Here is a 24,263-nt window from a genome sequence, read left to right on the forward strand (position 1 = left end):
GAAAGCTTCAGAATGCAAGGATTTCGCCTATCAGGAAAGGCCTTAGCCCTTGAATCTTGTCTCACAAATTGTGCCCTTAAAGATACTGACATTTTGTTTTCTCATAGTGTGATAAAGGGGAAATACATCTTAAAGCATAATGTTAGCCCTGAATATATTAGCTTACAAAAAGCATTTGAAATAATGTTTGACACAATGACCTATTTTATTATTTTTACTCATATATTTCTAGTTGAACATTTTTAAGTGGTTTATAGCTTACTGTGTACAAATTTTTAACCCTAACTAATGATCAGTGTTCATCAATCATTTGTTGAAGGAGATACAGAACACAATCAACATCGAATTCACACTTACTTCTCTATAGAGAAAAAAGTATTCTTTTTAACCATAAGCTTAATATAGAATTTATGATATTTCAGGAGAATTTCAAGTCCTGAGAGGTAAGGTTAGCCAGAAGAATAAATCAGAGGTATTTATATAGCCAACATAATTATGAACCATACTTTATAAACTTATTTAGTCACACCTATTGGCACAAAAATAAACAAAAATGAATTTATGTGTTGGTTATTTAGAATAATTTTTAGACTGTATATCATGTGTTTGTGTACATGTGTGCATAAGTAAATACATTATTATGTTTTATTTAATGCAGGCATGTGCATTTGTCAGGGCACACATATGGAAGTCAGACACTATCTGAGGATTTGATGTTGACCTTTTTTTAATTTATGTATTTTATGTGTATGAACACTATATTTGCATGAATGTTTGCACGACAGAAGAGGGCATCAGGTTCTATTAGAGATAGTTTTGAGTCCCCATGTGGTTGCTGGGAACTGAACTTAGGACCCCCGGAAGAGCAGCCAGTGCTCTTAACCACTGAGCCATCTCTCCAGCGCTGGTGTTGACCTTTCAGACAGTTTGAGAGGACACCTCTTTGTTGTTTTGCTGCTACACACGCTAGGCTATCAAGTCCACTGGCTTATCCTATCTCCACCTCCAATTTCCCTAGAGAAACACTGGGATTGCAGATACACACTACTGTACCCAGTTCTACATGGGCTCTGGGAATATGAATCATGGGAATCTGGGAAGATGGAATCATCTTCATAATTTCACAGTATCATCTTTCCAGACCTGAAAAGACTTTTGTGCTAGTGTGTGCATTATTATTATTATTATTATTTCTTATTCTCAAGTCACAGTTGTCCAGGAAGCCATATAACTGCCAACATTTTATTTATAGATCAAAGTTTGTCTTGTGGCATGCTCTGAACTAATATAAGAGTGTTTGTGTAGGTGTATATGCACATGTATTACACACTATAATTTCAGTCTACATATTACTGAGCACTGTCTCATCACTCTTGAATATTGTTAATTATCTGGACACTATTTTTAAAAGTCTGATCAATATTCAAAGCTAACAGTTCTTATTCACTCTAAAAACATAAACTCAAATATCTTGATGGGTCAACAAAACAAGTAACCCAATACTGTGAGACTTTCCTCCCAAATCATCAGGAACAGGTCAGGAGAGTGACTTCTGGAATATCCAGGTTTCCTGCTCTGGTCGTTCTTCACGGATTAGGCTCGTGTGTCAATGATCCTTTGCAATCAGGTTGTCTTTGGTGTCTTGAGGGTATTAGTTAGTTCTAGAATAGAATAGCCACAAAACCAAGGAGTGGGGACACTTCTTAAAATGCCCTATTCTGGTTCAGGAATATAGGAGTGAAATCGGTAAAATGTGGTTATGATTACATGGTAATATATTCAATTTTTTTTTTAAAAAAAAAGCAAGAAAGGAAAGTATACAATGTCAAGACATGGGTGGTACTCTGACCTCAGCCTACCCCTCAACCCCTCAATTCTAAGCATTAAGGTGCAAAGAACCAAATACCTTGGGTATCTCTGCTTGTAACATGTACTGAACATGGTCAAACTGAATGTATCATAACCAGCATTTCTTGCCTATAACGACCTTTGAACAGCTCAAACCAGACATGTAGGAGTCACCCCAAATCTTTCTCATCAGCCATTCTCCAGAAAGGCTATCAGAAAGGCTAGCCAGTTTTCCTCTGGGATGGTAGTGACATCTGCTTGTTGTTATCCTCACTGTTTACATTCAGAGCAGCAGCAGCTCTCATCCTCATTCTCCCCTAGCTCTGACACATCCCTTACAGCCATACCTGTCATTCTCCAGTGAGATTATGATTCATCAGCCACACTTCTGCTCCCAAACATATCCATATTCCAAACACTTTCATTGCCCTTCAGTGGCTACTCTTCCTCTCACCCTCTAGTCCTACTCTTCTTTCTTCAACTCTGTATCAGGATAGCTTATCTCCATTCTTATTAATTAAATTTGCTCTCTGACTATTTTATTCCTATGTAGTACATTCTATTTATTCTCACTCCCCCTTCTTGTCTTTCTTCCACTTCTATCACACATCTCCGTTTTACAGGTCCTCTCCCCTCATTCATACAATACGTCTCTCTGTTTCATTTTGTGACCCACTTATTTTTACCAAGATCATCTATGTGGCTACAGGTTTGGCATTATCTACTGAGCCTGATAGGCTCACTGTTTGGTGCACACAGAAGGTGATGATTTTACCTGCTACAGAATCTATTAGTTGTCAGTAGTTGAGCAGAGTAGGGTAGAGTTTCATAAGCCCCTACTAGATTCAGGAGTATCTACTAACATGTCCAGTATTGTTCCAGCTCAGTACACCTGCAGCCTCTGTGAGATCATGACTGCAATGGCTGTGTCATAACCTGAAGATAGCATTTTGCTTTCTCCACATCTTTTGGCTTTTACATTACTTTAGTACCTCTTTACATTTTGGAAGTTGTGGTATAAGTGTCCCATTAACAGCTGAGCACTCATCCATCATATAGCCTAGCAATCTGGAGGAGCCCTGACTCTCTGAATTCACTGCCATTCACAGCAAAGAGAAGTTTATTATAGGCTAGCAATGATGATGCTGTTCCCCAAGGAGTATTATACCCCATGAAAATGGGGTTTTAACCAAGTTTAGAGTACCAGGTATGAATTCGCTCCTGTGAAGTGGGCCTCAAATCCAGTTTAAAGATTTTGGTTACTCTGTACCAGTTGTGCAACTTATTGCCCCAGTGAGCACCTCGTGCCTGATAAGTTGGCACTATAGCTCACAGGGTTCACAGCTGGGAGATATACAGTTCCTATCTCCTATAGCATAGATGACATGGCACTTCCAGTGCTATGAAAGTTAACCAACAGGAAAGACTTTTTCCATTTCATTCCAGCCCAAGGATAGCTTACCTTTCAAATTTCATGCAATAGATCACATACTCAGTTACAAACTTCACCTACACCCACAGACTGAGTAACCTCCCAAAATAATGTAGACTGTTTCCTTCATCACAGATTCAATCTGCAACTAGTTATATGATAGCCATTTGCCCTACTAGAATGTATCTGTTTTCAAAATTTTATTGTCAATGATTGTCAAATAACATTTGTCTATGACAATGAATTAATATTATACAAAAGAAGTCATAGAAAGTTGATGCTTGTTGTCACTTTGTGTTTAAATGGTAGATACTCAAAGATGACTATAAAACTATAGTCTCTTATGAGTGATGACATTTTGCCCAGAAACTTTACATTTTGAATCTTGGATCATCTTCTCCATGACTCCATCAAACTTCAGATGGCATGTGATTCCCCCACCCCCAGTTTTGTATTTTCCTATGTAGCAATACCAGCAAATCTTGCAGAGTCAAGACCCTGGAAGGACCACCGTAAGATTTGTTTTAGGTATGCACATCTTTCACCATATAACTAGAAATAATGTATTTTTATTATTATTCCCTGTAGTCACTGATAAGAAGATATAAATGACAGCCACCATGTGAAGGACAAGAAAATCCCCATTTCCTTTCATCTTTTGACATTTTATTTTCTCATCTCCCAAAATGCTCTTTTGATTTTCTTCTAATGGCTGCTCCTTTCTTCTCTTCAGGCAAATTTATAATAATTGCATTCAATTTGTGTTCTTTCTATCTTTAAAAATGAGCACCATTCAAAATTATTTGCTTTCTTGTCCATTCATTAAAGATTGTCAATATGTACTAGTCACATGACAAATGCTGCCGCAACAATTACATCATTCCTCAGGAACCCAGTGGGGAAACCAGTGTTAAGATTCATCTAGATTAGATTAATAAGGGGGACCACAGCTTAGAGATGCTACCGTCTTGCAAAGTCATTTCTAGGTGTTTGAGATCTACCCCTCGTAGATCTTTAGTATGTCCCTGTCTAATCATTCATTGAGTCACTATTATTTTGGACAGATGTGAGGGTAGCTTGGGATTTATTTTGTTTTCTAACTCCTTTCTTTCAACCCAAACTCTGAAGAGAACCTCCCTGAAGGTGATATACTAGAGAGGTAACTAAGGGAAGGCTTGGATTTGAGGGTTTTTTTTTTGTTGTTGTTGTTTCGTTTGTTTGTTTGTTTTTTTAAGAAAATAAGCTTTCTAGGACTTCATCATTAGGTTACATTGTTTGCTAACTACCTTGAGAATTATTTGGTTACTGAAACATATTTTTCTATCTTCATTATATTTAGCTTGAATAATAGTCTTCCTATAAGAGCAAAGATAAGGAAGAGAAATCAGCTATTCTTCTGCTGCCCCACCCCGGGTGTGTGTGTGTGTGTGTTGTGCATGTGTTCTTTGTGTGGACTTCTGTAAGCATCAGTCTAGCAAAGCGCCATGCAGTACATCTGCACTGTGTTTATGGCGCTATTCCTTACCTGTCTGCAACCTAGAAACTTCCTCAGTCTATGAAAGCAAATAGCGCTTTCTTTCTGGTTTGTCCTCCATCCTAAAGAAGCTATCAAATTCCTCCTGGCAACCATCCCTCCCCCATGGTTCCCTTGCAATCACCTCTCTAAGCTGCCCCAGGACGACTCTCATTGTCCCGGAGCGGTGGGGGGCGGGGGCATGTAGTATGTGGGTCAGGAGTGAAGCAGAACCTGGTCACAGTGTGTCTTCATAGGGAAACCTACACCTCCATACCAACTGTGGACCCTATGGGTTCTGGGTTCCTGCTCTCAGCAAAGATCTGCTGGACCACCAGTCGGGTTTGTTCTGTGTGCTTTCCGTCTCTCAGGCGCCGCGGGCGCTTGGAGGTCCCCCGCGTGGCAGCAAGGAGCTAGCAGAGGGTGAAGTCCTGGACTTAAGAATTGATACTGTCTAGTCTGAGGGTTAGAAACACTACTTTAAAAGCGTAATATGCTTTTCACCCTTCACCTGAATGACCTTGGGCATGTTACTCAGATTCTATGTGTCAATTTCTAAACCCGTAAAATGGGGACATCATGGTGTCAACTTCGAGCTATTATTGCACTAAGCATGGCTTTCTGTGCATAGTAGGCGCTCTGCATAAATAATAACAAAGCTCATTAGTAGATGTGAATTGAGTTTTGGTGTCCAGGACCCAGGGTTGAGCTCTGCCCTTCCACCTATTCACCAAGGAGTGCCATGGGTAGTTGGAGCACCTGCCCTGTTCCCTCCCTCTCTCCAAGATAAGCTAGGGAACACGACTCCGGGGCACCCCAGTCCCGGTGTTCTCTGCACCCTCTTTCCCCCGCCCTGAGCAGAGGAAATGCTTTTTTTAAAAAATGAACTGAGTTTCAGTCTGGTGTCTGTGGGAATGTGGCTGGGTCCGTAGGGAAGGGAGATAAGAAAGGAAAGAGGGGAAGTGGTGGCGTGGACTTAGGTCGTTTGGGGCTCGGGCGGTCCGTCTAGCGGGCCCTTTCATTGTGACTGCCTTCGGTGAAACACTGGGCTTGGACGCAGAGGTGCAGTTTCAGCTGGCCAGAGTGGAGCGGCAGGGGTGCAGCTCCGTTGGGTTACAGTAGTGGGCGGCGAGATCGGGCGGGTGAGGTAAGGAGTGGCGGGTGGAGGGGACCATGATCGTGTGTGTGTGTGTGTGTGTGTGTGTGTGTGTGTGTGTGTGTGTGTGTGTGTGCGTCCGAGAGGCGTGGGGGACTGAAGGAGCGCATCCCACCCCGCCAACCGCCCTCGCACTTGGTGCCTCCTGACCCGCACCTGTGCTGGAGCGCCAGTCACCCTCTGTCCCTCACGCCCCCACCTCCCGTGTCCCTCAGTCAAACCTCACCCTGCTCACTTAGAATTTCCCAGTGCAGAGTCAGACCCAAACCCAGAGATGCCTTTGCCTGACTGCTCCCCTCGCCCCCTCCCCCTCCTGCTATAAATAGCCAGGCTAGCGGGTCAGGAACGTCACAACGCCAGAAACCAGGACCCCGAGGTTTTCTTCTTGGGGAATAGGGGTGAGCAAAGGGTGAGCAGGAGGAAGAGAAAGAAATCGCTCGTGAGTAGTGAAGAAAAAGCTTGCCCCCTTGACTCCCAGGAAAGACTAGTATCTTAGAATTCCTGTATCCTTTCCCTTTCTTCTCACCCCCTTTCTGATTCTTTCATATTCTCAATCCACTCCCCACCCCCTCGCTCAAAATCCAACGTTTGCTCAGCACGCCTCCCATTGGTTTCTCTTCGGCTCCTCGGACTCCGGTTCCCACTGCTCCCCTCCCCACTCTTAGTGCTCCCACCCCCACCCTCACCACCTCCACTTGTCCCAGGCAGGGGATTGCTATTCTTAAGGAAATAAAGTTCAACTCCTCGTCCCTTTCAACCTGCTTAGACCCGGAGTGGAATCTCAGGCAACCATCTCCCCCACCCCTTACACCCCACACCTCCTAATCTTTATTCCTCATATTTAAGGACACACACACACACGCACACACACAAACCCCACCACCCGTGAGGTGCAAAACTACCTCCTGCAAGAAAAGAAACTTACCAGACTCTCTGGTTGCTTTTGTCTTAAAGAAAAAAAAAAAAAAAAAAAAAAACAACAACAAAGATTTTATTCAGGCTGCACTTCTGGAGTGACAGTTTAATATTATTCAAACATGTACATATTACACACATAAATGTTTTTCTTCCTTTTTTCCCTTTAATTTTTTTTTTTTTTAAACAAGGAAATCTCGGTCCCCGGCAGCCGCTGCCCCTTTGATGTTTTGGTACGACGTGCGCATGCGCTCCACATTAGAATTACTGCACTGTGCAGACTAAGTTGGATCTCCTCTCTTCAGTGAATCCCTCAATCCCATCAAAAACTAAAGGGATGTGGAGAGTCCGGAAAAGGGGCTACTTTGGGATTTGGTCGTTCCCCTTAATAATCGCCGCTGTCTGTGCTCAGAGGTAAGTGTCTTTTTCCCTTCTCACTTGTCAGGGTTGTCTGCATACCTCTCCGTGAGCAGGGCTGTTGAAGATGCAGAGCTGTCTTCTTTATTCATTCCTGTTTATTGTCATTTTTTTTCTTTAGTGTCAATGACCCTAGCAATATGTCGCTGGTTAAAGAGACGGTGGACAGACTGTTGAAAGGCTATGACATTCGTCTGAGACCCGATTTTGGAGGTAATACGATTGACTTGCAAATAAGAAACAGTCCGGCTCCAACCGAAGCTGTCTTTTGGGCTTTGTGTGCGCTCTCTTCCCTCTCCTTAGTTGAAGCTGCATGTGGTGTATGGAATGTGTCCCTATTTTACCGTACTGAGAAGGGATCCAAACTTAAGGCAGTTTGTTAGTGTCCAGCACTTGAGAGGTCTTTTAAAAATGACCCCCTTAGCGTGTAATCAGACTTGGTAACTGTTTTCCATCTCCTTTGCTGTGGTAAATCTTTGTTCCCAGTCTGAGCTCTCCTATGATACAAGCCTTTTAAGTTTTCTTAATGGTGTGCCCAGGGCTGTCTCGCAATGTGAGTATTTTTGAGGACAGGATGTTCAGGCAGTTGACTGAGAGGTGGCCTCAACTCCCTGTGCCCACCTACTTTGGAAGAGTTCTGGCCATGGTTTAAAGTGACTCATGTCTGGATACTATCCTGTCCTCAAAGGGAAATGACATAGAAGAGATTGGGGTCCGAGGGACGGAGACAAGAGACAGCAGAGGGAAAAGGGCATCGCTCTCTGCAGCCCCAGAGACGCTAGTGTGAGAATTGAATTTCACTTCAGATTCTTCATGGGAGTCAAAGAGTTAAAGCCTCCACACAGAAGTGTGTGGGTAAAAATAAAAAGGAGGGGGTTTCAATGCAATCTACACAAATTCCCGGGGCTAAATCCTTCTTTTGCTGCCGTGAGTGTCTGAATTCACATGCGGAGACGTCGACATGTGGACACACAGCTGGAATCTCTGTCTCATAAGCACATGTGTACATATTCCTAGAAGAATGTTCCCCCATTCCTCTGGTCAAGAAGTAGGAGAGTGGTGGACATGAGGATTAACTTTAGACAGGGGGTTTCGGTTCCCAGAGACAACTCTTGTTATGAATGACTAAGTTCTGAGAAGTCACATGGCTGTCCATCTTGGCTTGCAGGTCCCCCTGTGGCTGTAGGAATGAATATTGATATTGCCAGCATTGATATGGTCTCTGAAGTCAATATGGTGAGTATTAATGTTCACAGCTATGCCTCTGCAATCCTTCATTTGGGGATGGAAGAGGGCTGCCATTGGGGGTGTGTTATGCTTGGATATATGTATAGCATGGGGACCAGGGACACAGTATTTTGCCCTGGAATTCATGATATATGTAGTCACAGACCAACTCATTCTGGTTCTTTGCACTTTTTCCAATTTGGATCCAACACTGTGTCTCAGCACAGACTGAGTAAAACACATCACACATTCACTTGTAAAAGCTAGCAATATGCTGGAGGCCCCCAGCAGCATTTATGGTTCTGACAGCTTCTTGGAAGCTTCAGTTTGTCAACTGACAATCTTGGGTTTGGGGGTCAGTCATGGGAAAAGGAGGATTTGAATGTGACAGAAAATTTACCAGGGCGTCTATCTTAAAAACTAACTGAACACAAAGAGACTATTTAATTGCTACTGGAATACTGCTGCCCACTTGTTGCTTTGAGAGAAAGCCTCTTCATACTTAATAACATTCGGCGTCCCCACCCCCACTGCTCTCCATCTCTTTTAACCCCTTCTGTTGTCCCAGTGAGATAAAATAAAGTCTGACCATTCTGCTTCCAAAAGGCAAGTTTAATAACAAGTGTACTCTCTTACTGAAGCTGCAATATTATTCATCATGTGTACCAATCGCATACAACTTATTGGCAGTCATACTCAGTACCTCTTTGGATAAAGAACAAGCACAAAGAAAGAGGGGTGCAGGAAGAACCTGTGTTCTCCAACAGGGAAGCACTTTTGGGGGGGTTTGCTTCATGCAGGAGCGCCCCCTGCTGCCCATGTTGGAGCACTACGGACATGCATGACAAGGACAAGTGTCCCAGATTCCCCCTCTTAACTCAGGGGCATTTCTCCAGTGAATCTCTCTCTCTCTCTCTCTCTCTCTCTCTCTCTCTCTCTCTCTCTCTCTCTCTCTCTCTCTCTCTCCTTCAGTTTTTCCCTTTTGGGACGTCTGTCTAGATAGGCTGAACCCTAATGTAATATTCCAGTATTCTTTTCAGATTTCCTAGCACACAGCACATTTCAGATTATTGTATGACATCCTTCTGTCCTCCTGTCTTGAAAGTGGACAAACAATTCAAGAAGGGGATGAAGTGTGTAATCTTTTATACAAACACTTCAAAGCCAGCCACTGGGACATGAAATTTAGGACATACTAATTAACTCAAAAAGTTTGAGGTATTAGGATTTAACCTGCCTAGCTCCCATCTCAACTTGACAGGAGTTCCCTCATTCCCAGAATTCAAAGAGGCAACTCATATAACAATCATAGATGCTGGGCAATAATGATCTGAAGATTTGACTATTTTACAGAAGCTCAAAGGGGATAATCAATTAATTCAGCAGTGGTCTAATAACAGAAATCACATTGTAATAGTTGTTTTTATTGTATGGTACACAAACACAGAAGAAAGACAATGCTAGATGACTAGGAAACACACAGCAGGAGATTCTCCTACATGGATAGAGAGTGTCTTTCTTAAGAAATTTATTTCTCAGATTTGCAAATATTTGCTTTTGTGGGATTTGCGAAGTCCTCCATTAGTTTACATATTTGAAATCAACAAAAAAAATAGAAAATGTCTTAATCTAGGTACCTCCATGGTCCTTGACTCTAAATTGAATTGCTAACTACTATCATGAAAGTTATATAGAAACCAAGTAAGGTTTTGTGTTTTTTAGTGTGCTTGCATCAGAATCATCACATCTATCTTTATTTTGATTTATGTTCCTTTTCTCCAATAAAATATTATTTTACCAACTGCTTCTTTAAGATATCACAAAATGATATTTTATAGAAAAGTAAGAAAAAGCATCTAAGAGATGCAGCAATGTGCTTCAGATGACTTCAGGTTACTACAATAGGTTGGGTAAGAACTTGGGTGCATTTTATCCTTACATGGGGTAGAGTGGTAAACTTTTATTTTCTTCGTGAATTTCATTTCCATTTTCCCCCCTGCATACACTATTTTGGAGAAATATCAGAGGTGGACACAATGCCAAGACCTGCTAGTCAAAATATAGATCCAGCTGAGGCAGGGTGTCATCACTTTGAGCTATTTACTGTTGCAGAGAAGTCATGGGATGTTGAAAGTGCAAAAATAAATGTCAGCTTGTAAATGGGACAACATTGTAGCATTAATGATTTGAAGCAAGTGTGAAAAATTCCAAGCCAGATTCCTTTCTTAGCTTAATGCTGACACTCATGGATCTGTCCAGCTACACTTTGAGCTGTGCAAAAACTTATATTTATTTCAGCTACCTAAAACTAATTCTCCAAAGAACATTTTTGTAACATATGTGGCTATTATCTTGTTTCTAATTAAGGTTATTATCTTGGAAGCAACAGATGAATTTGACCCCATTGGTAGCTCAATACAAATGCTCATTTCAAACTGTATAAAGGCCTACAAGGGTTAAGATGTTTCAGGTATATTTAGTATCTAAAGAATCATTTATTGAAATGAAATCTCCACATTATTAATACACACACTTCTTCCTCAATATGGCTTGTGAAATAGTCTCTAGTAGCTGTGACTTTTATTACGGTGTATCTGCCTTCGAAGAATGAGATTCCCTAAGCCATTCACTCATTTGAACTAAAGGATTAAAGGTCTGTGCTGATGTGATTTCTTTGTTTTGTTTTATTTTGTTTGACAGATAACAATGGTAGAAAGATCCCAATCTGGATCAAAGGTGTTCGATTCCAACTCCATTTCTTAGTCACCCTGAGTTTATTCACAGTCTAAAAGGTCTTAATTTCCTTAAGTGTCAAAGAAGAGAAATAATTCCCTTTCTGCTATCCAAGATATCTGCCATCCCAGATAACTACCAGATTTAGAAAAATGGCATGTGTGCACTTAATAATGAGTAAAAATCAGGCAAGCATTCAAGACACTCAGTACCCACTCGGTTGTTCCCCCACATACCTGTGCAGTAGTCATGCATTTCATTAGGGTGTAGTTTCGTCCCGACTGATGAAAAGGGCATGTTTAATTGACTTCCATCTCCAAGGTACATGTGTCTCTAGTTACGCTTGTTTGTTATGGTAATTGTTGAATACATAAAAGTTTCAGGAAAACTTTGAAACATAGAAAAACATGAAGGAAGTCTAAAATTTCTAAACAGTGTCTAACTTTGAGTTGCTAGGACAGTGGTGACAGTTGGCAGGTTCTTTACTCTGGTGACCGTTACCCAGTGGAAGATCTTTGGAAACCATGATCTCAGTCAGAATGCTGCTAAGCAGGAAGCTTGGCTCTGGAATGAAATATTTTTAGATGTCTTGGTTAAATTGGCAGGAATCTTTTTGTTAAGATTCTTTGATGAAAAGTGCATTTTACGATTCAAATTTGGCTCTGAGAATTATGGACCAAAATAGCTTTTTTTCTTCATTTGAGGCAGATTCTTCAATTTGAAATGGCACATTTGCCAACCAACTGAAGCAATATTTCACTTTTCAGGAAAGAGTTCTAGTAAACACATTCACAAAATTACCTTTTTATGGAATGGCAAATGAAGAGAAGTAATGCCTTAAAAATATACAGATGTTTCTTGTATCGCCAGCTGCACAGCTTAAAATTCCATTCAAGAAATAGTTATTTAGCAGCTACTATAAGCAAGAAAAGTGTAAGGCCTTATGGACAGAGTAACAAAGATCACCCCACCCCTGACCTCATGTAACTTTGTATTTGAATGTGCATTGCTCTTTAACTCTGCCTCAGGTTTTTACATTTGATTAGCCCAAGTCTTATCCTTTCTTTCAGGTCTTTGTTTAACAGGCAAGCAGGTGCCTAGAGTTCTCTCTCTTCCATGAGGCTTTTGTCATTTCTTAATTTTAATGCTCATTTGGTATTTGGTATGTCAAGTTGGCTTATTTACTACATAGTTCACCTGTCCACTTCTATCATGCTGATGAATCACATCAAAACACATGATATTGTCTCTGTCAGTATGTGAAGTTGCCAGCATTGAATGAAGAATCCAGTATCATGGCAGAAATTTGTTATTATTGCCTTGCCTACAGCCTATAAAGTACCTGTGGAGAAATAGAGCATAGAATCATAGTGCTTGATTTGAAGACATGCTCCATTTAAAACAACAGCATAGAATAAATCCCAATGTCAAGTTGTAAGTACTTTGAAGGAGGACAGAACATTGTAGAAATATAGAATGATGATGTGTTACATAGAGGTCAAAATGGAGGTTAGAGATCTGTGGATAGCTGTTCCAAGCAGAAAGTAAAACTAGAAAGGAACTAATAGAAGAGAATATGGTAAAGGAGAAAGAAATGGTATCAGGGACTTTTCTGGTAACTTTTAAAAGCTGGTGTGATCCTGGGGACATGGGAAGAGTTGGTGACATAGTGATAGACAATGGTCAGATTATACATAGTATGCATGTATGCACATGTGTGTGTGCATGTGTGTCTGTCTGTCTCTCTGTCTGACTGTCTTACTCAAGAGCTGCTATTTTTTCAAAGACAATAAGGACTCATGAAAAAGTCTTAACAGAATAATATAGTCTGACTCAAACCTGTAGAAGATTGTTGCAAAGTGTAAGAGGTGAAAAGACGTGAAGAAAGGGCTAAGGTCTAAGGAAGATATGAAAACTGACTACAAAGGCTAGGAATCATTGGTGAATTAAGATATGAGCATAATGGAAGAGGTATAAAATCTGTTTGCTTACATATCAGAAGTGGTAGGATTTAGATGAATTCCAAGATTTTGCCTATATTGTTTTTTGCCATAGAGACCATCAGAAGGGCAGTTCATGCTAGAAGGATGAAGTATTAGCTGATGGTGTGCTCAGAGCGAGCAATGCTGAGTTTTCTATATGTGCATGCAGTGTTCAAATGGTGGTAACTTGTAGGTGTTTGGAAAAAAAATGGGAGCCTATAACAGAGAAAGAAGAGCGGTTGAGGATGGACTGGAACACTGTGGCAGGTAAGTGTGTCTTATTACTGTGTGAAAAGAAAAGGGGGAAGAAAATAGGGAGAAGTGGAGGTCTGTGAGAACTGCAGTTTCAGTGGCAGAATATTGCAAAGGGGCTCTGAAAAGAGTTTGATCAGAAGCTAAGGTGTAGCCAAGCAGTGACTGGTCTAAGAACCTTTAGGAAATGTCCTAGAGGTGGGTGCGCATGAGGGTTTGAATGAGAAACAAGTGGTCAGTGGGATCAGGTGTTACCAGGATCAGTTTAGAGAAGATGTGAGATTTGTCGCTCAGCCACGGTGACAAGAGCATATTAACAAAGCGCAACCAGAAGTGTTTTAGTAATTGGAGGCCAACTGCACTTTTGAGGGGAAGAAAATTGCTAAAAAGGGGGAAAAAAGGAGTCACGTGTACTTTAGAGAAGAAATACCCTTCAGGAGGCAGCAGGTGGAACAGTCAAAAAATGATCTAGGATAGAGTGAGAAGCTGAAAGATTTCTCGACTGTAGATGTTGATGTTCTCTGTACCACAGGATATATTTTCTAGTGAGACAGAGGAGGCGAGATAGCTGTTGTGGACTAGGCAAGGGGAGGTGGGGCCAGTAAGGCCTAACAGAGAGGCTGATGAAGCATGAATGCACACTCAGTGGCCACAGTTTAGATTATCTCTAAGTAAATTATGGGCAGAAGCTCTTGTACGCAATGCTGGCAAGCCATCTCCTTTTTCGTCCTCCTCTTCGTCCTGCTCTTCTCCATTTCCTCCCTACCTCCATTCCCATTTTCCTTCTCCCTCCTCACTCTACTCTTCTTCATATCCACTCTTTTTCCTCATCAGCTTCCTTCCCTTCTTTCTCCTCAACCTTTTCTCTTTCCCATTCCCATTACTCTTCCTGCGGTTCAACCTTGTTTCGATCCTTCTCTCCACCTTCATCCTCTTCTTCCCTGCTGTCTTCCTCCCCCTCCACCGCCTGTGCAACGTTCGGCAATCACTAGAGTCATCACCGTCAACAGCTCATTAATATGATAAAATAATTATATCCACTGTTTACTGAGTTCTTAGGCAGTCACTGTGTTATTTCTCATTATTTCATTAGCAAACCTCTTAGAAGAGCAGATCATGACAATCAACTTATTTATGAGAAAGAGAAACCTGAAGTGCAGAGATGAAGAGGGACTTATTCAAGGTCACACAGGCAGCAAATAATCACCTTCACATCTCAACATTAGCATCTCATTTAGACTGTCCTTTTAACATGGAAAAGTCTAATTCTTTGATTATTTTCATACTACCAGGATACTGTTTTGGTTTTAATTCTTCTGATGCGCACGTGTGTGTGTGTGTGTGTATGTGTGTGTGTAAGAAAACAGTGGACGGATTAAATGAGCCAGCCATTTGTGAGTGTTACTACCATTCCTTGTCCTATCTTTAAAACGTCCCAGTCTATCATAAGTGATTTCTTTACTCAAGCACTTTAGTCAGTGTACACTGAACATGGCCAAGTGACTAAAGAATAATAAGTTCTCAAGCAGTTGAGAAAGCTGACTGTATGGGGCTAACTTCTTTCATTGTTAATGAGTGTCAGTCATTGACATGTCTAATTTTATTTTAGTGCTTCAGGAATGTCATCCAGGTGACCATAAATGTTATTAATTTATGATTAAAAATTCTCATCAATGTTGCTAGCCTAATTTTCAAAAACTTTAACCTCTTTTAATGATTTTAAATTGTGGGTAGGCGTAAAAAGACCACACTCTTTCCTTTTCTTCGTCCATTTTCACGACCCCTGTTTCCTTCCCTTTTGTGCCCTTCCCTCTTTCCCATATGGCCTAAATGCAGCTCCATCACAAGCATGAAATCTTTAGACTTTTCATGCAGTTTTGAACATCCATTCCATTCAATAATTCCAATTTATAATCTATTTCTTTTAGCTTTCAATCAGAGAATATCATTTGCTGTTTTCTTGCTGGATATTTAGCAAAGCTTCACTTGATTGAGAGGCGAATTAAAGATCTGAGGAAGGACTTACTTTGTAAAGAAAGTAGATGGAATATTCTTTCTTTAATGTCATAGTTTAGAAAGGCATTATGTATGTCTTTTTTTCTCCTAATCCATTACACAGTTACAGAATTACTACAAGAATACAAATTAGAGGAAAAAAAATGGATGAAGGATGTTTAATTTTTGGAAGGATGCATTCTTATTTCTTGTTCATTCAAAGTATCTGAACTCTGGAACTGCTGGTATTTGGGGTCAGTGAGTACTCTTGTAGAGGGTTGTCATGGGTAACATAAGGCATTCAACAGCACTTCTTGCTTCTACTTATTAAATGCAAGTGGCAACCATTAAATTATGAAAACCAAAAATGTCTTGTAGAATCAGTAATGTTAAGAATAGTGTGCTTTTGTCTTCAAGCAAGTAAGGAAAAGCATTCTCACTGCACGATGTTTTTCTGTGTTTAATGGACATTCTCATTTATGTTCAGAAGTCTACCATGGGTAAATGATTTAAAATACAAAAAACAAAACTGCGTCCTTGTTAGTTCTTTTAAATTGATTTAATTAGAGTTTATTGCACTTTAATTCTTGTTCTTATTCATATTTTGCAAGTGCTCTTAGTTATTTTATAGTATTATACAGTGCATTTCAATTTAATAGGACAGAAACATTTTTACAATTATAATAATGAGAATGCATAACATTATTATCACCAAGGCAAACTAGTGTTTTCATGCAATCTTTCTATAATTTTGTAGATGTGGATAACATTATTATCACCAAGGCAAACTAGTGTTTTCATGCAATCTTTCTATAATTTTGTAGATGTGGAAGCATGAACACATGATCACTTACCTGTTATTCATTGACTGCTATTATAAAAGGAAACTGTTTCATCTACTTAATAGACATATACAATTATGGCAATTGAATCACTAAAAAATAAAGGAGCACATAATGTAATATTATACTTCATTAATAATGATATACAAAATATGCAGAACACAGAACTTTACTAAAATATCAATAATCGCTTGACTAATATCTACACAGCTATGGCATTCTGAGTTTTTCTACTCCATTTTTGGAGATATATACATGTATTGAAACTGATACTAAAGAAGAAAACAAAGTTTACGAGATTTAAAAAATATATAACCAAAAAATATATGTTTTTTTGTCATGATCTTATTTGCCAAATATATACTATATTATATTACTCTATCATATTGAATATTATTCAAGGAGATAAATGGGTTGTCATAATCTATGTGGAGAAGTGTTTTGTCTGATGGCTTTAGCTGGCAATTTTGTTAACGTGCTATAGGCATTTCTATTGCCAAGTCTCATTTCCTTGCTCTGTAAGTTGGCACCTAGTGTCTGTTTTCCTGCCAGTAGGTCTTCGCTAAAAAGTAATTCACAGGCAATTGAAGAAGATATAAATTTTCTCTAACACAACAGCAACAATTAAATTAATGAAGTTTTAAAGGTGGATTAATGTATATCTTAGAAAAGGGATACACGAGTAAGCCAGAGAAGACCAGAGATTGGGAGGCCAGCATTTGCAAGCACCTCTGATGCTCACCTCAGGCATAACTATCCCAAGATGTGCAACCACTAAGGGCTGAAATTGTTGACTGTCATTGAGAGCATTTTGGAAAATATTCAAGTGTTGACTAAAGGGTGTTATTGGTTAGGTTTTATGGTAGTTATAGAGGTAGATTTTACAAGTCTCTTTTGCAATATAGAATTTTTAAGTCTCTCTTTGCAATATAGAATTCATCTTTATTGCAGAAGTTGAAAGTGAAAGGAAGATAGAGATAAGAAGATTTTGGATGATGAGACAGGAACGTGAATACACAATGCACAATGAAATGCTGAGGATGAATTCATACTGGGACCCTTGACTTTTTCTGTGTTAGCATTCACATCTTCCGAGTCTGTGCCCCGAACCTGATTTAGTAAGTCTGAGGCCGAACTCCACGCATCTGAGAGTGTTCAGGAATTACAGATGCAGGTTTTGTCAAGGGATGTCATTCTTTTAGACACACTAGTTTAAAGTGAAATTAGAAGTGAATTTGATGTTTCCACTGGCAAAGGAAATGGGAAACCATTGACTGTTCTCTAACAGCTTTTGAAAGCTTTTGCAGCAAGAGAGTATACTGGTCTTGCCAGAGGACCTGATTTCAATACCCAGTATACCTATCAGGTAGCCCCCAAATGCCTATAACTCCAAGCCCAGAGGATCCAATGCCTCTGGCATCCTCTGGCACTTGCACTCGTATGTGCATACCTCCACATAGACACACATGCCATATACGTACACATAATTAAAAATAAAATATTTTTGAAATATAAGGCCTGGGTGGTTAAACACCTCAAAGATCAGTGATTTTTCCACACCCAATTTGTTCAAAATTATTAATCAAAACTATTTAAAAATATTTGCCTATGTGTTTTCACTTGTCAGTTATGTTACTCAGTGTTGTACTGCTATGATACATCCCTGAAAAGAAGCCCGAAAAATTTATCTCGGCTCATGGTTTCAGAGGATGTAGCCCCGTAGTCATTGGGCCCTGATGCCTGAAGCCTGAGGTAGCCCAGTGGCCCATGGCTAGACCACATGGAAAAAGAGGCCTATTCACCGCATGGGTGCTAAGCAGGTGAAATTGCTAATGACCAATCTTCTCTCTAAACCCCACTTCTTCAAGGCTTCACTTCCAGCCAGCATCTTACACCAGAGACTGAAGTTTCAACGTGTAAACCTTTGGAGACATTTTAAATCCAAACCGTAGCAATGCCATTTTAATTAAAGAAATAATTAAATAGTCAAATAAAGAAATAAAACTCAGTTTTTCTGCTATGATTTTTCTTTAAAAATTTAAATGGAACTCTTTCTTATTTTTATATAAATCCTATTATTTTAGTCTCCTATTGAGTATTTCAGATACTTATATCTGTTTCATAAATGTCTTTCTCATAAATATTAATATATAAATGTAACTATATTACATAATTAATTTTATATTGTATCTGACAGTATTAGAAAAAACTTTATATTATATATAGATATACTTAGTTTTCATATTGATATACAATAAATTATCATTTTAAACCTTCTAATGGATAGATTTTATTATTTTGACTCATCACCTCATTTTGATAAGAATTCACTATTGATAGTTATTTAGAACTTTTAATCTTTTCAATAAACACAAATTACAAACTCCATTCCACAATGCCAGTTTCATGTTCATGCATTTTCTATGAAAACCACCCCTAATATTTATTTTATGAAAGTGATACAATTTCAAAGGGGGCTCATGGAATCACACACGTAGATTAATAATACTATATAAAAATTATTTATTTTGTTTTAGAGAAATTACACAGCACAATTAACTTAATAACTGAAAGAATTAGATGCTCATTTTATAGATGCACAAACTAAACTTTGAGTAATTAACATATCTATAGTCACAAGATGATAAAGGCTGCCACTATTGAGGTTTAAAAATCTGGGCTGTTTGACTCTTAACAACACATATATGCTAATGTATTTATGCATTAATATATTGTGTAGCAGACTCAAATGTGATATTCAAACAGAATTTTACTTTTTAAAGGGCTGTAATATTTTGACTCTATTCTCATTTCAATACTAGTTTAGAATTTTTCTATTTTCATGAAAATAGAAATCTTGTTAATAATCATGGAAAATACGGCTCACTTTTTTCTGAATATTTTTTTGTTGACAGAAACAATGGATAGTGGGGCTTCAATAGGGAAAATTAAGTATTTGATGTTTTTTATGAATATATCTGCATTTTCTTACCTTGCAGCTTCTAATGCCTGAAATGGAAAAAATAATAATTTTTTGAGTGTTTTTCACTCTTCTTACAGAGCAGGGTTTGTTTATTTGAAACAAAGTTTTCCTATTCGTGTTTCTTGAGACTGTGGTAAATTAGATTGACAATGATCTGTACAATTGAGCACCTAGCCACTCAGTCAATTACAAAAATAATCTTTAAGCATCGACATTATTTTCTGAGCATGCTGAGTTTTCAAGAGTTGGACTTTTCAAATCTTGTATTTTCTCCTCTTTTGTTCATTTGCTCAGAGAGCAGATGATCAAAGTTCCAGTCTCCCGCTTTCTAGGTAAGCATGATCTATCATTAAAATGTGTCTCCAGAAAGAACTCTTTTAAGTATTAATCTTGAATGAAATAACTATGGGCCACTTTAAAGCAACACCAGAAGCAAAAGTTCCAGTATTACCAAGAGTTTTTAGTGAACAGCTGTGGAAGTAAAAGTCCTGTGGGAAGCTGTGGGTTAAAGTACTGATCACCATTTTGGTATTTGTTCTTCAGTTCTCTTTTGCTTGCTGTTTTTATGCAGTTGTACTTCAGAGATTGATTGATTTGCAGAGAAGAAAGTGGAGTAGACTGAGGAAATGATGACCATAGTAGGCTTTTACCCATGAGTCTGTAGCATGTCTTCACCACCTAGGAAAAAGAAGTCTTGTGTTTTGCACTTTAGCCGACTCTTGCTTAGTGTGAAACAAATGACACATGCAATCAGCACTATGTAAGGATCTGTTTATAGCCCAGAACTGGATTTTTGACTTGTCTCTTTCTTTTTTCCCCTCTGCATAACTTTACCCAAAGCACTTGCTTATGTGAACCACACCCTCTGTCAATGGCTCCATGCCCAGATTTTGCCCTTTTGAATTTAAGTAATACAGAATCAAATGGATGAAAGTATATCTAGATTTTCTTTGTTTTTTGAAGCTGTGATACTTTATACAAAAAGCATTTTAATTTGAAAGAAAATGAAAGGTTCACTTGGTAAAAGATTTGCAATTTTGACCCGTACCTGGGAAGTTATTATAGCTAATTTTCCAACTCATTTTATTGAGTAACATCTATGCTTTGGTACAATTTTAAGATAATTTCTTATTTTTTTTAAAAAAACTATGATATAAAATTTGCAGTCACATTTTATGGATGTGGACTGAGGGGTTAGGAAATGAAGCCAGGGCCTAACTACAACCAGGACAATAGAGATCTCTCCGTGATGCTCCAAAAGGGTTGGGAGCAGAGCTGAAGCCTGACACCTCCTGAAAGTTTTTCCAGAGTTACTAGAAAAATAATTTCCAAAGAACTGAGTAGAGGTGCCCTTGCCATAGTCCCCAAAGTTGTTGGTTGTCAGTCTACACTCCAACTTGAGAGGCGAGTTTTGGATACTCCACAATACTGAAATGAATAGAAGGTTTAAAAAAATAATCAAAGTTTGTTGTATTGTGAAAACATATAGGCTCAGTCATTTAGATATGAATTCTGCTAGTAATTATCACTCTCAGCCCCAGTAGGATTTGTGAGTAAATTGGAGATTATAATTTATACTTTTCTTAGCTGTTGTACATTAGCTTTCATTCCTGAGAGAGGAATTCGGTTTTTGCTCAAAACAAAAATGTGCTCAGACGAAAATATATGCTAATCCTGGGAATTAAGAGCAAAATTAGATTTTGATTAAATTTTAGGAGAGACTATTGGAGCAAAGAAATGTCAACCCTTCAAATCACACTTGCCATTTTTGTGGGATGACACCTGTCTCCGAATGCTCTGTGATCAGCGTTTCAGTTTCTTTAAAATAACAGCTACACGTGTTTCAACTCAATAGACTTCAATTTGAACAGACTCATTTCTAACTTCTGGAAAGTATGTTACTTAAAAAGCACATATAATATCTCCATCTTTAATATACTTTATCTAAATTCCACACGGATTGATAAGAAAAAAATCAGAAGAAATATGTCATGTTTATACGTAATCCTCTTTGCACACACATACTTTACATAATTGCTATGTTATATATCATGTATACTTATTTATAAAGCAGAGTCTTTCAGTCAAACTATGCTATCAAATTTTAACAGATTACTTCTACACTTATGAAATAGTATTTATATTAAAAGGAAGATACCAGAAGCCCCATCTTTATCCTATATTTGTAACTGATGAAATTTAAATCATGGCATGGCACAGTTTTCCTGGCTTTTAGACCAATAGGTTTTTTTAAATTGCTAATGGAGGAATTATGTGTAAGATAATTTTCAGTTGCTTGTATTCTATTTGTAAATCAAGTTAATTTCTCTGCTATACAATTTTCTCCATATTTTAGGACTTTCAAAAACCAAGGAACCTGGATTCTTTTCTTTTTTTCTCACCATTAAAATATTTTTCTGATCAGAAAAACATGAAAAATTTAAATGATTACAATTAGCAAAATTAATATAAAAATTTCTGAATTTGTAAAAATATATTTATGGTATTAATAGGAAATATATTTATCATATGAAATAAAATAACAAAGCATTATACTTTCAGGTATGTTTATGATGGTCAGCATTTTTTAATATCTCTTGATATTATCTATAGTCATTCTAATGACTGTATAAAATTTTAATATATTATATATGTATATATATATGCACTATATTTATTAAATCAATCCTTTATGGATGAACCTCATTATTTGGGGGAATTTTTGCTTTTCTACTACAAAATAAACAATATAGAGTACTTAAATATCTTCATATTGAATACACTTATAAAATTATTTTTTCTGCTTTTAGATCTGTGGTTTTACTCTGTAATTGATTGATTAACAATAATCTTAAAAGGCGAAACCCCAAGAATAACCAGAGCTCCACTTGCAAACAAAGATAGAAGTTCAAGTAACCATTTACTTGAACATAAAGATAACAAAAGAGAAAATTATTCTAAAATGAGCAAATGGAAGGGAATCCATGTGGCATGAAAGAAACTCTCTTGAGGACCAACAAATATAGAAATCAATGCTTTTGTAACTCAAAAAATTACTCTTAAAACAGTTACACATAAAGTGTTTTAAAACTAAGTGCAGAGACATTTCAAAACGGAATGACTTATAAAATGTTACCATTTAGAAGTTTCTTCCCATCCTCTTCTCTCATATATTTTTGTGCTTAAAGAAATACATCTTGATAACATATAGTAAACTTTGAGAATTGACTGATAATTTTTTGGGGTGTTCTTATCTACAAATAATTTCTCTCAGGAGATTCTAAATCTAAAATCCTTTTACTGTGAGTGTGACAGACAAGTTCAGAACTGTGGTTCCAGTACCCATATTAAGAACTTAGAACCTCTCAATCCCAGAAGAATCTTCTGCTTTAGAACACTTCCTCAATCCGCACAGGCCTTTAACCCCAACACTCAAGAGGACCAGGCAGGTAGATGTCTGTGAGTTAAATGCCAGCCTTGTCTACAGAGTGAATTCCAGGACAGCCCAGGCTGTCATACAGAGAAACACTACCTCCAAAAACAAGCAAACACCAAAATCAAACACATCCTCTGCAAACGATGAATTGATACCAAACTTGGGCAATCTCATGGTTTATGAAGTAGAACCAGACCTCAGGCCCATGACCCTTTGGCAGCAGAAGAAAAGGAGACTTCACTGGTCTCTGCTGGTTCCAAGAGTTCAGTGATCATCACAGTACTATAGTCAGAGCTGTCTTGACCCTGACTTATGACTTCCAACAGGTGAGGCAATCCTGAATGAAATGTCTTTTTTTTTTCTTTTTTCTTTTAAATTGGTGTTACTTTCTTTTAATTAATTTATTTATTTGTTAAAGATTTCTGCCTTCTCCCTGCCACCACCTCCCAATTCCCTCCCCCTCCCCATCAAGTCCCCCTCCCTCATCATCCCTAAGAGTAATCTGGGTTCCCTGCCCTGTGGGAAGTCCAAGGACCACCCAGCTCCATCCAGGTCTAGTAAGGTGAGCACCCAAACTGCCTAGGCTCCCACAAAGCCAGTACGTGCAGTAGGATCAAAAACTCATTGCCATTGTTCTTGAGTTCTCAGTAGTCCTCATTGTCTATTATGTTCAGCAAGTCCGGTTTTATCCCATGCTTTTTCAGACCCAGGCCAGCTGGCCTTGGTGAGTTCCTGATAGAACATCCCCATTGTCTCAGTGTGTGGGTGCACCCCTCGCGGTCCTGAGTTCCTTGCTCGTGCTCTGTCTCCTTCTGCTCCTGATTTGGACCTTGAGATTTCAGTCCAGTGCTCAAATGTGGGTCTTTCTCTCTGTCTCCTTTCATCGCCTAAATGTTTTTCTTTGGGTTCACCTTCTTAATTAGCTTCTCTAGGATCACGCATAATAGGCTCAACGTCCCCTATACATGGCTAGAAAACAAATATGAGTGAGTACATCCCATGTTCCTCTTTTTGGGTCTGGCTCACCTCACTCAGGATAGTGTTTTCTATTTCCGTCTATTTACCTGCAAAATTCAGGAAGTCATTGTTTTTTACTGCTGAGTAGTACTCTAATATGTATATATTCCATACTTTTTTCATCCATTCTTCCATTGAAGGGCATCTAGGTTGTTTCCAGGTTCTGGCTATTACAAACAATGCTGCTATGAACATAGTTGAGCATATACTTTTGTTGAATGATAGGGCATTTCTTGGGTATATTTCCAAGAGTGGTATTGCTGGGTCCAGGGGTAGGTGGATCCCGAAATTCCTGAGAAACCGCCACACTGTTTTCCAAAGTGGTTGCACAAGTTTGCATTCCCACCAGCAATGGATGAGTGTACCCCTTTATCCACAACCTCTCCAGCAAAGGCTATCATTGGTGTTTTTTATTTTAGCCATTCTGACAGATGTAAGATGGTATCTTAAAGTTGTCTTGATTTGCATTTCCCTGATCGCTAGGGAAGTTGAGCATGACCTTAAATGTCTTTTGG

At 38.6% G+C, this 24,263-nt stretch overlaps 1 protein-coding gene across 2 annotated transcripts in view; it reads left to right on the forward strand.

The window, feature by feature from the left end:
• Window positions 1-5,802: 5,802 nt before the first annotated feature.
• Window positions 5,803-24,263, forward strand: part of Gabrb2 (gamma-aminobutyric acid type A receptor subunit beta2) — a 216,372-nt gene continuing 197,911 nt past the window's right edge. Inside the window, exons 1-4 of one of the 2 annotated variants that reach the window (XM_057776141.1) lie at window positions 5,803-5,940; window positions 7,056-7,278; window positions 7,403-7,494; window positions 8,450-8,517. In XM_057776141.1, coding sequence (XP_057632124.1) covers window positions 7,202-7,278; window positions 7,403-7,494; window positions 8,450-8,517 — 237 coding nt within the window. In that variant the 5' untranslated portion in view covers window positions 5,803-5,940; window positions 7,056-7,201. Of the gene's footprint in view, window positions 5,941-6,372; window positions 6,389-7,055; window positions 7,279-7,402; window positions 7,495-8,449; window positions 8,518-24,263 lie in introns of those variants that run through there. The other variant, XM_057776142.1, reaches the window with a different exon arrangement.

This window comes from Chionomys nivalis, chromosome 7 (assembly GCF_950005125.1).
Source record: "Chionomys nivalis chromosome 7, mChiNiv1.1, whole genome shotgun sequence".
NCBI lineage: Eukaryota > Metazoa > Chordata > Mammalia > Rodentia > Cricetidae > Chionomys > Chionomys nivalis.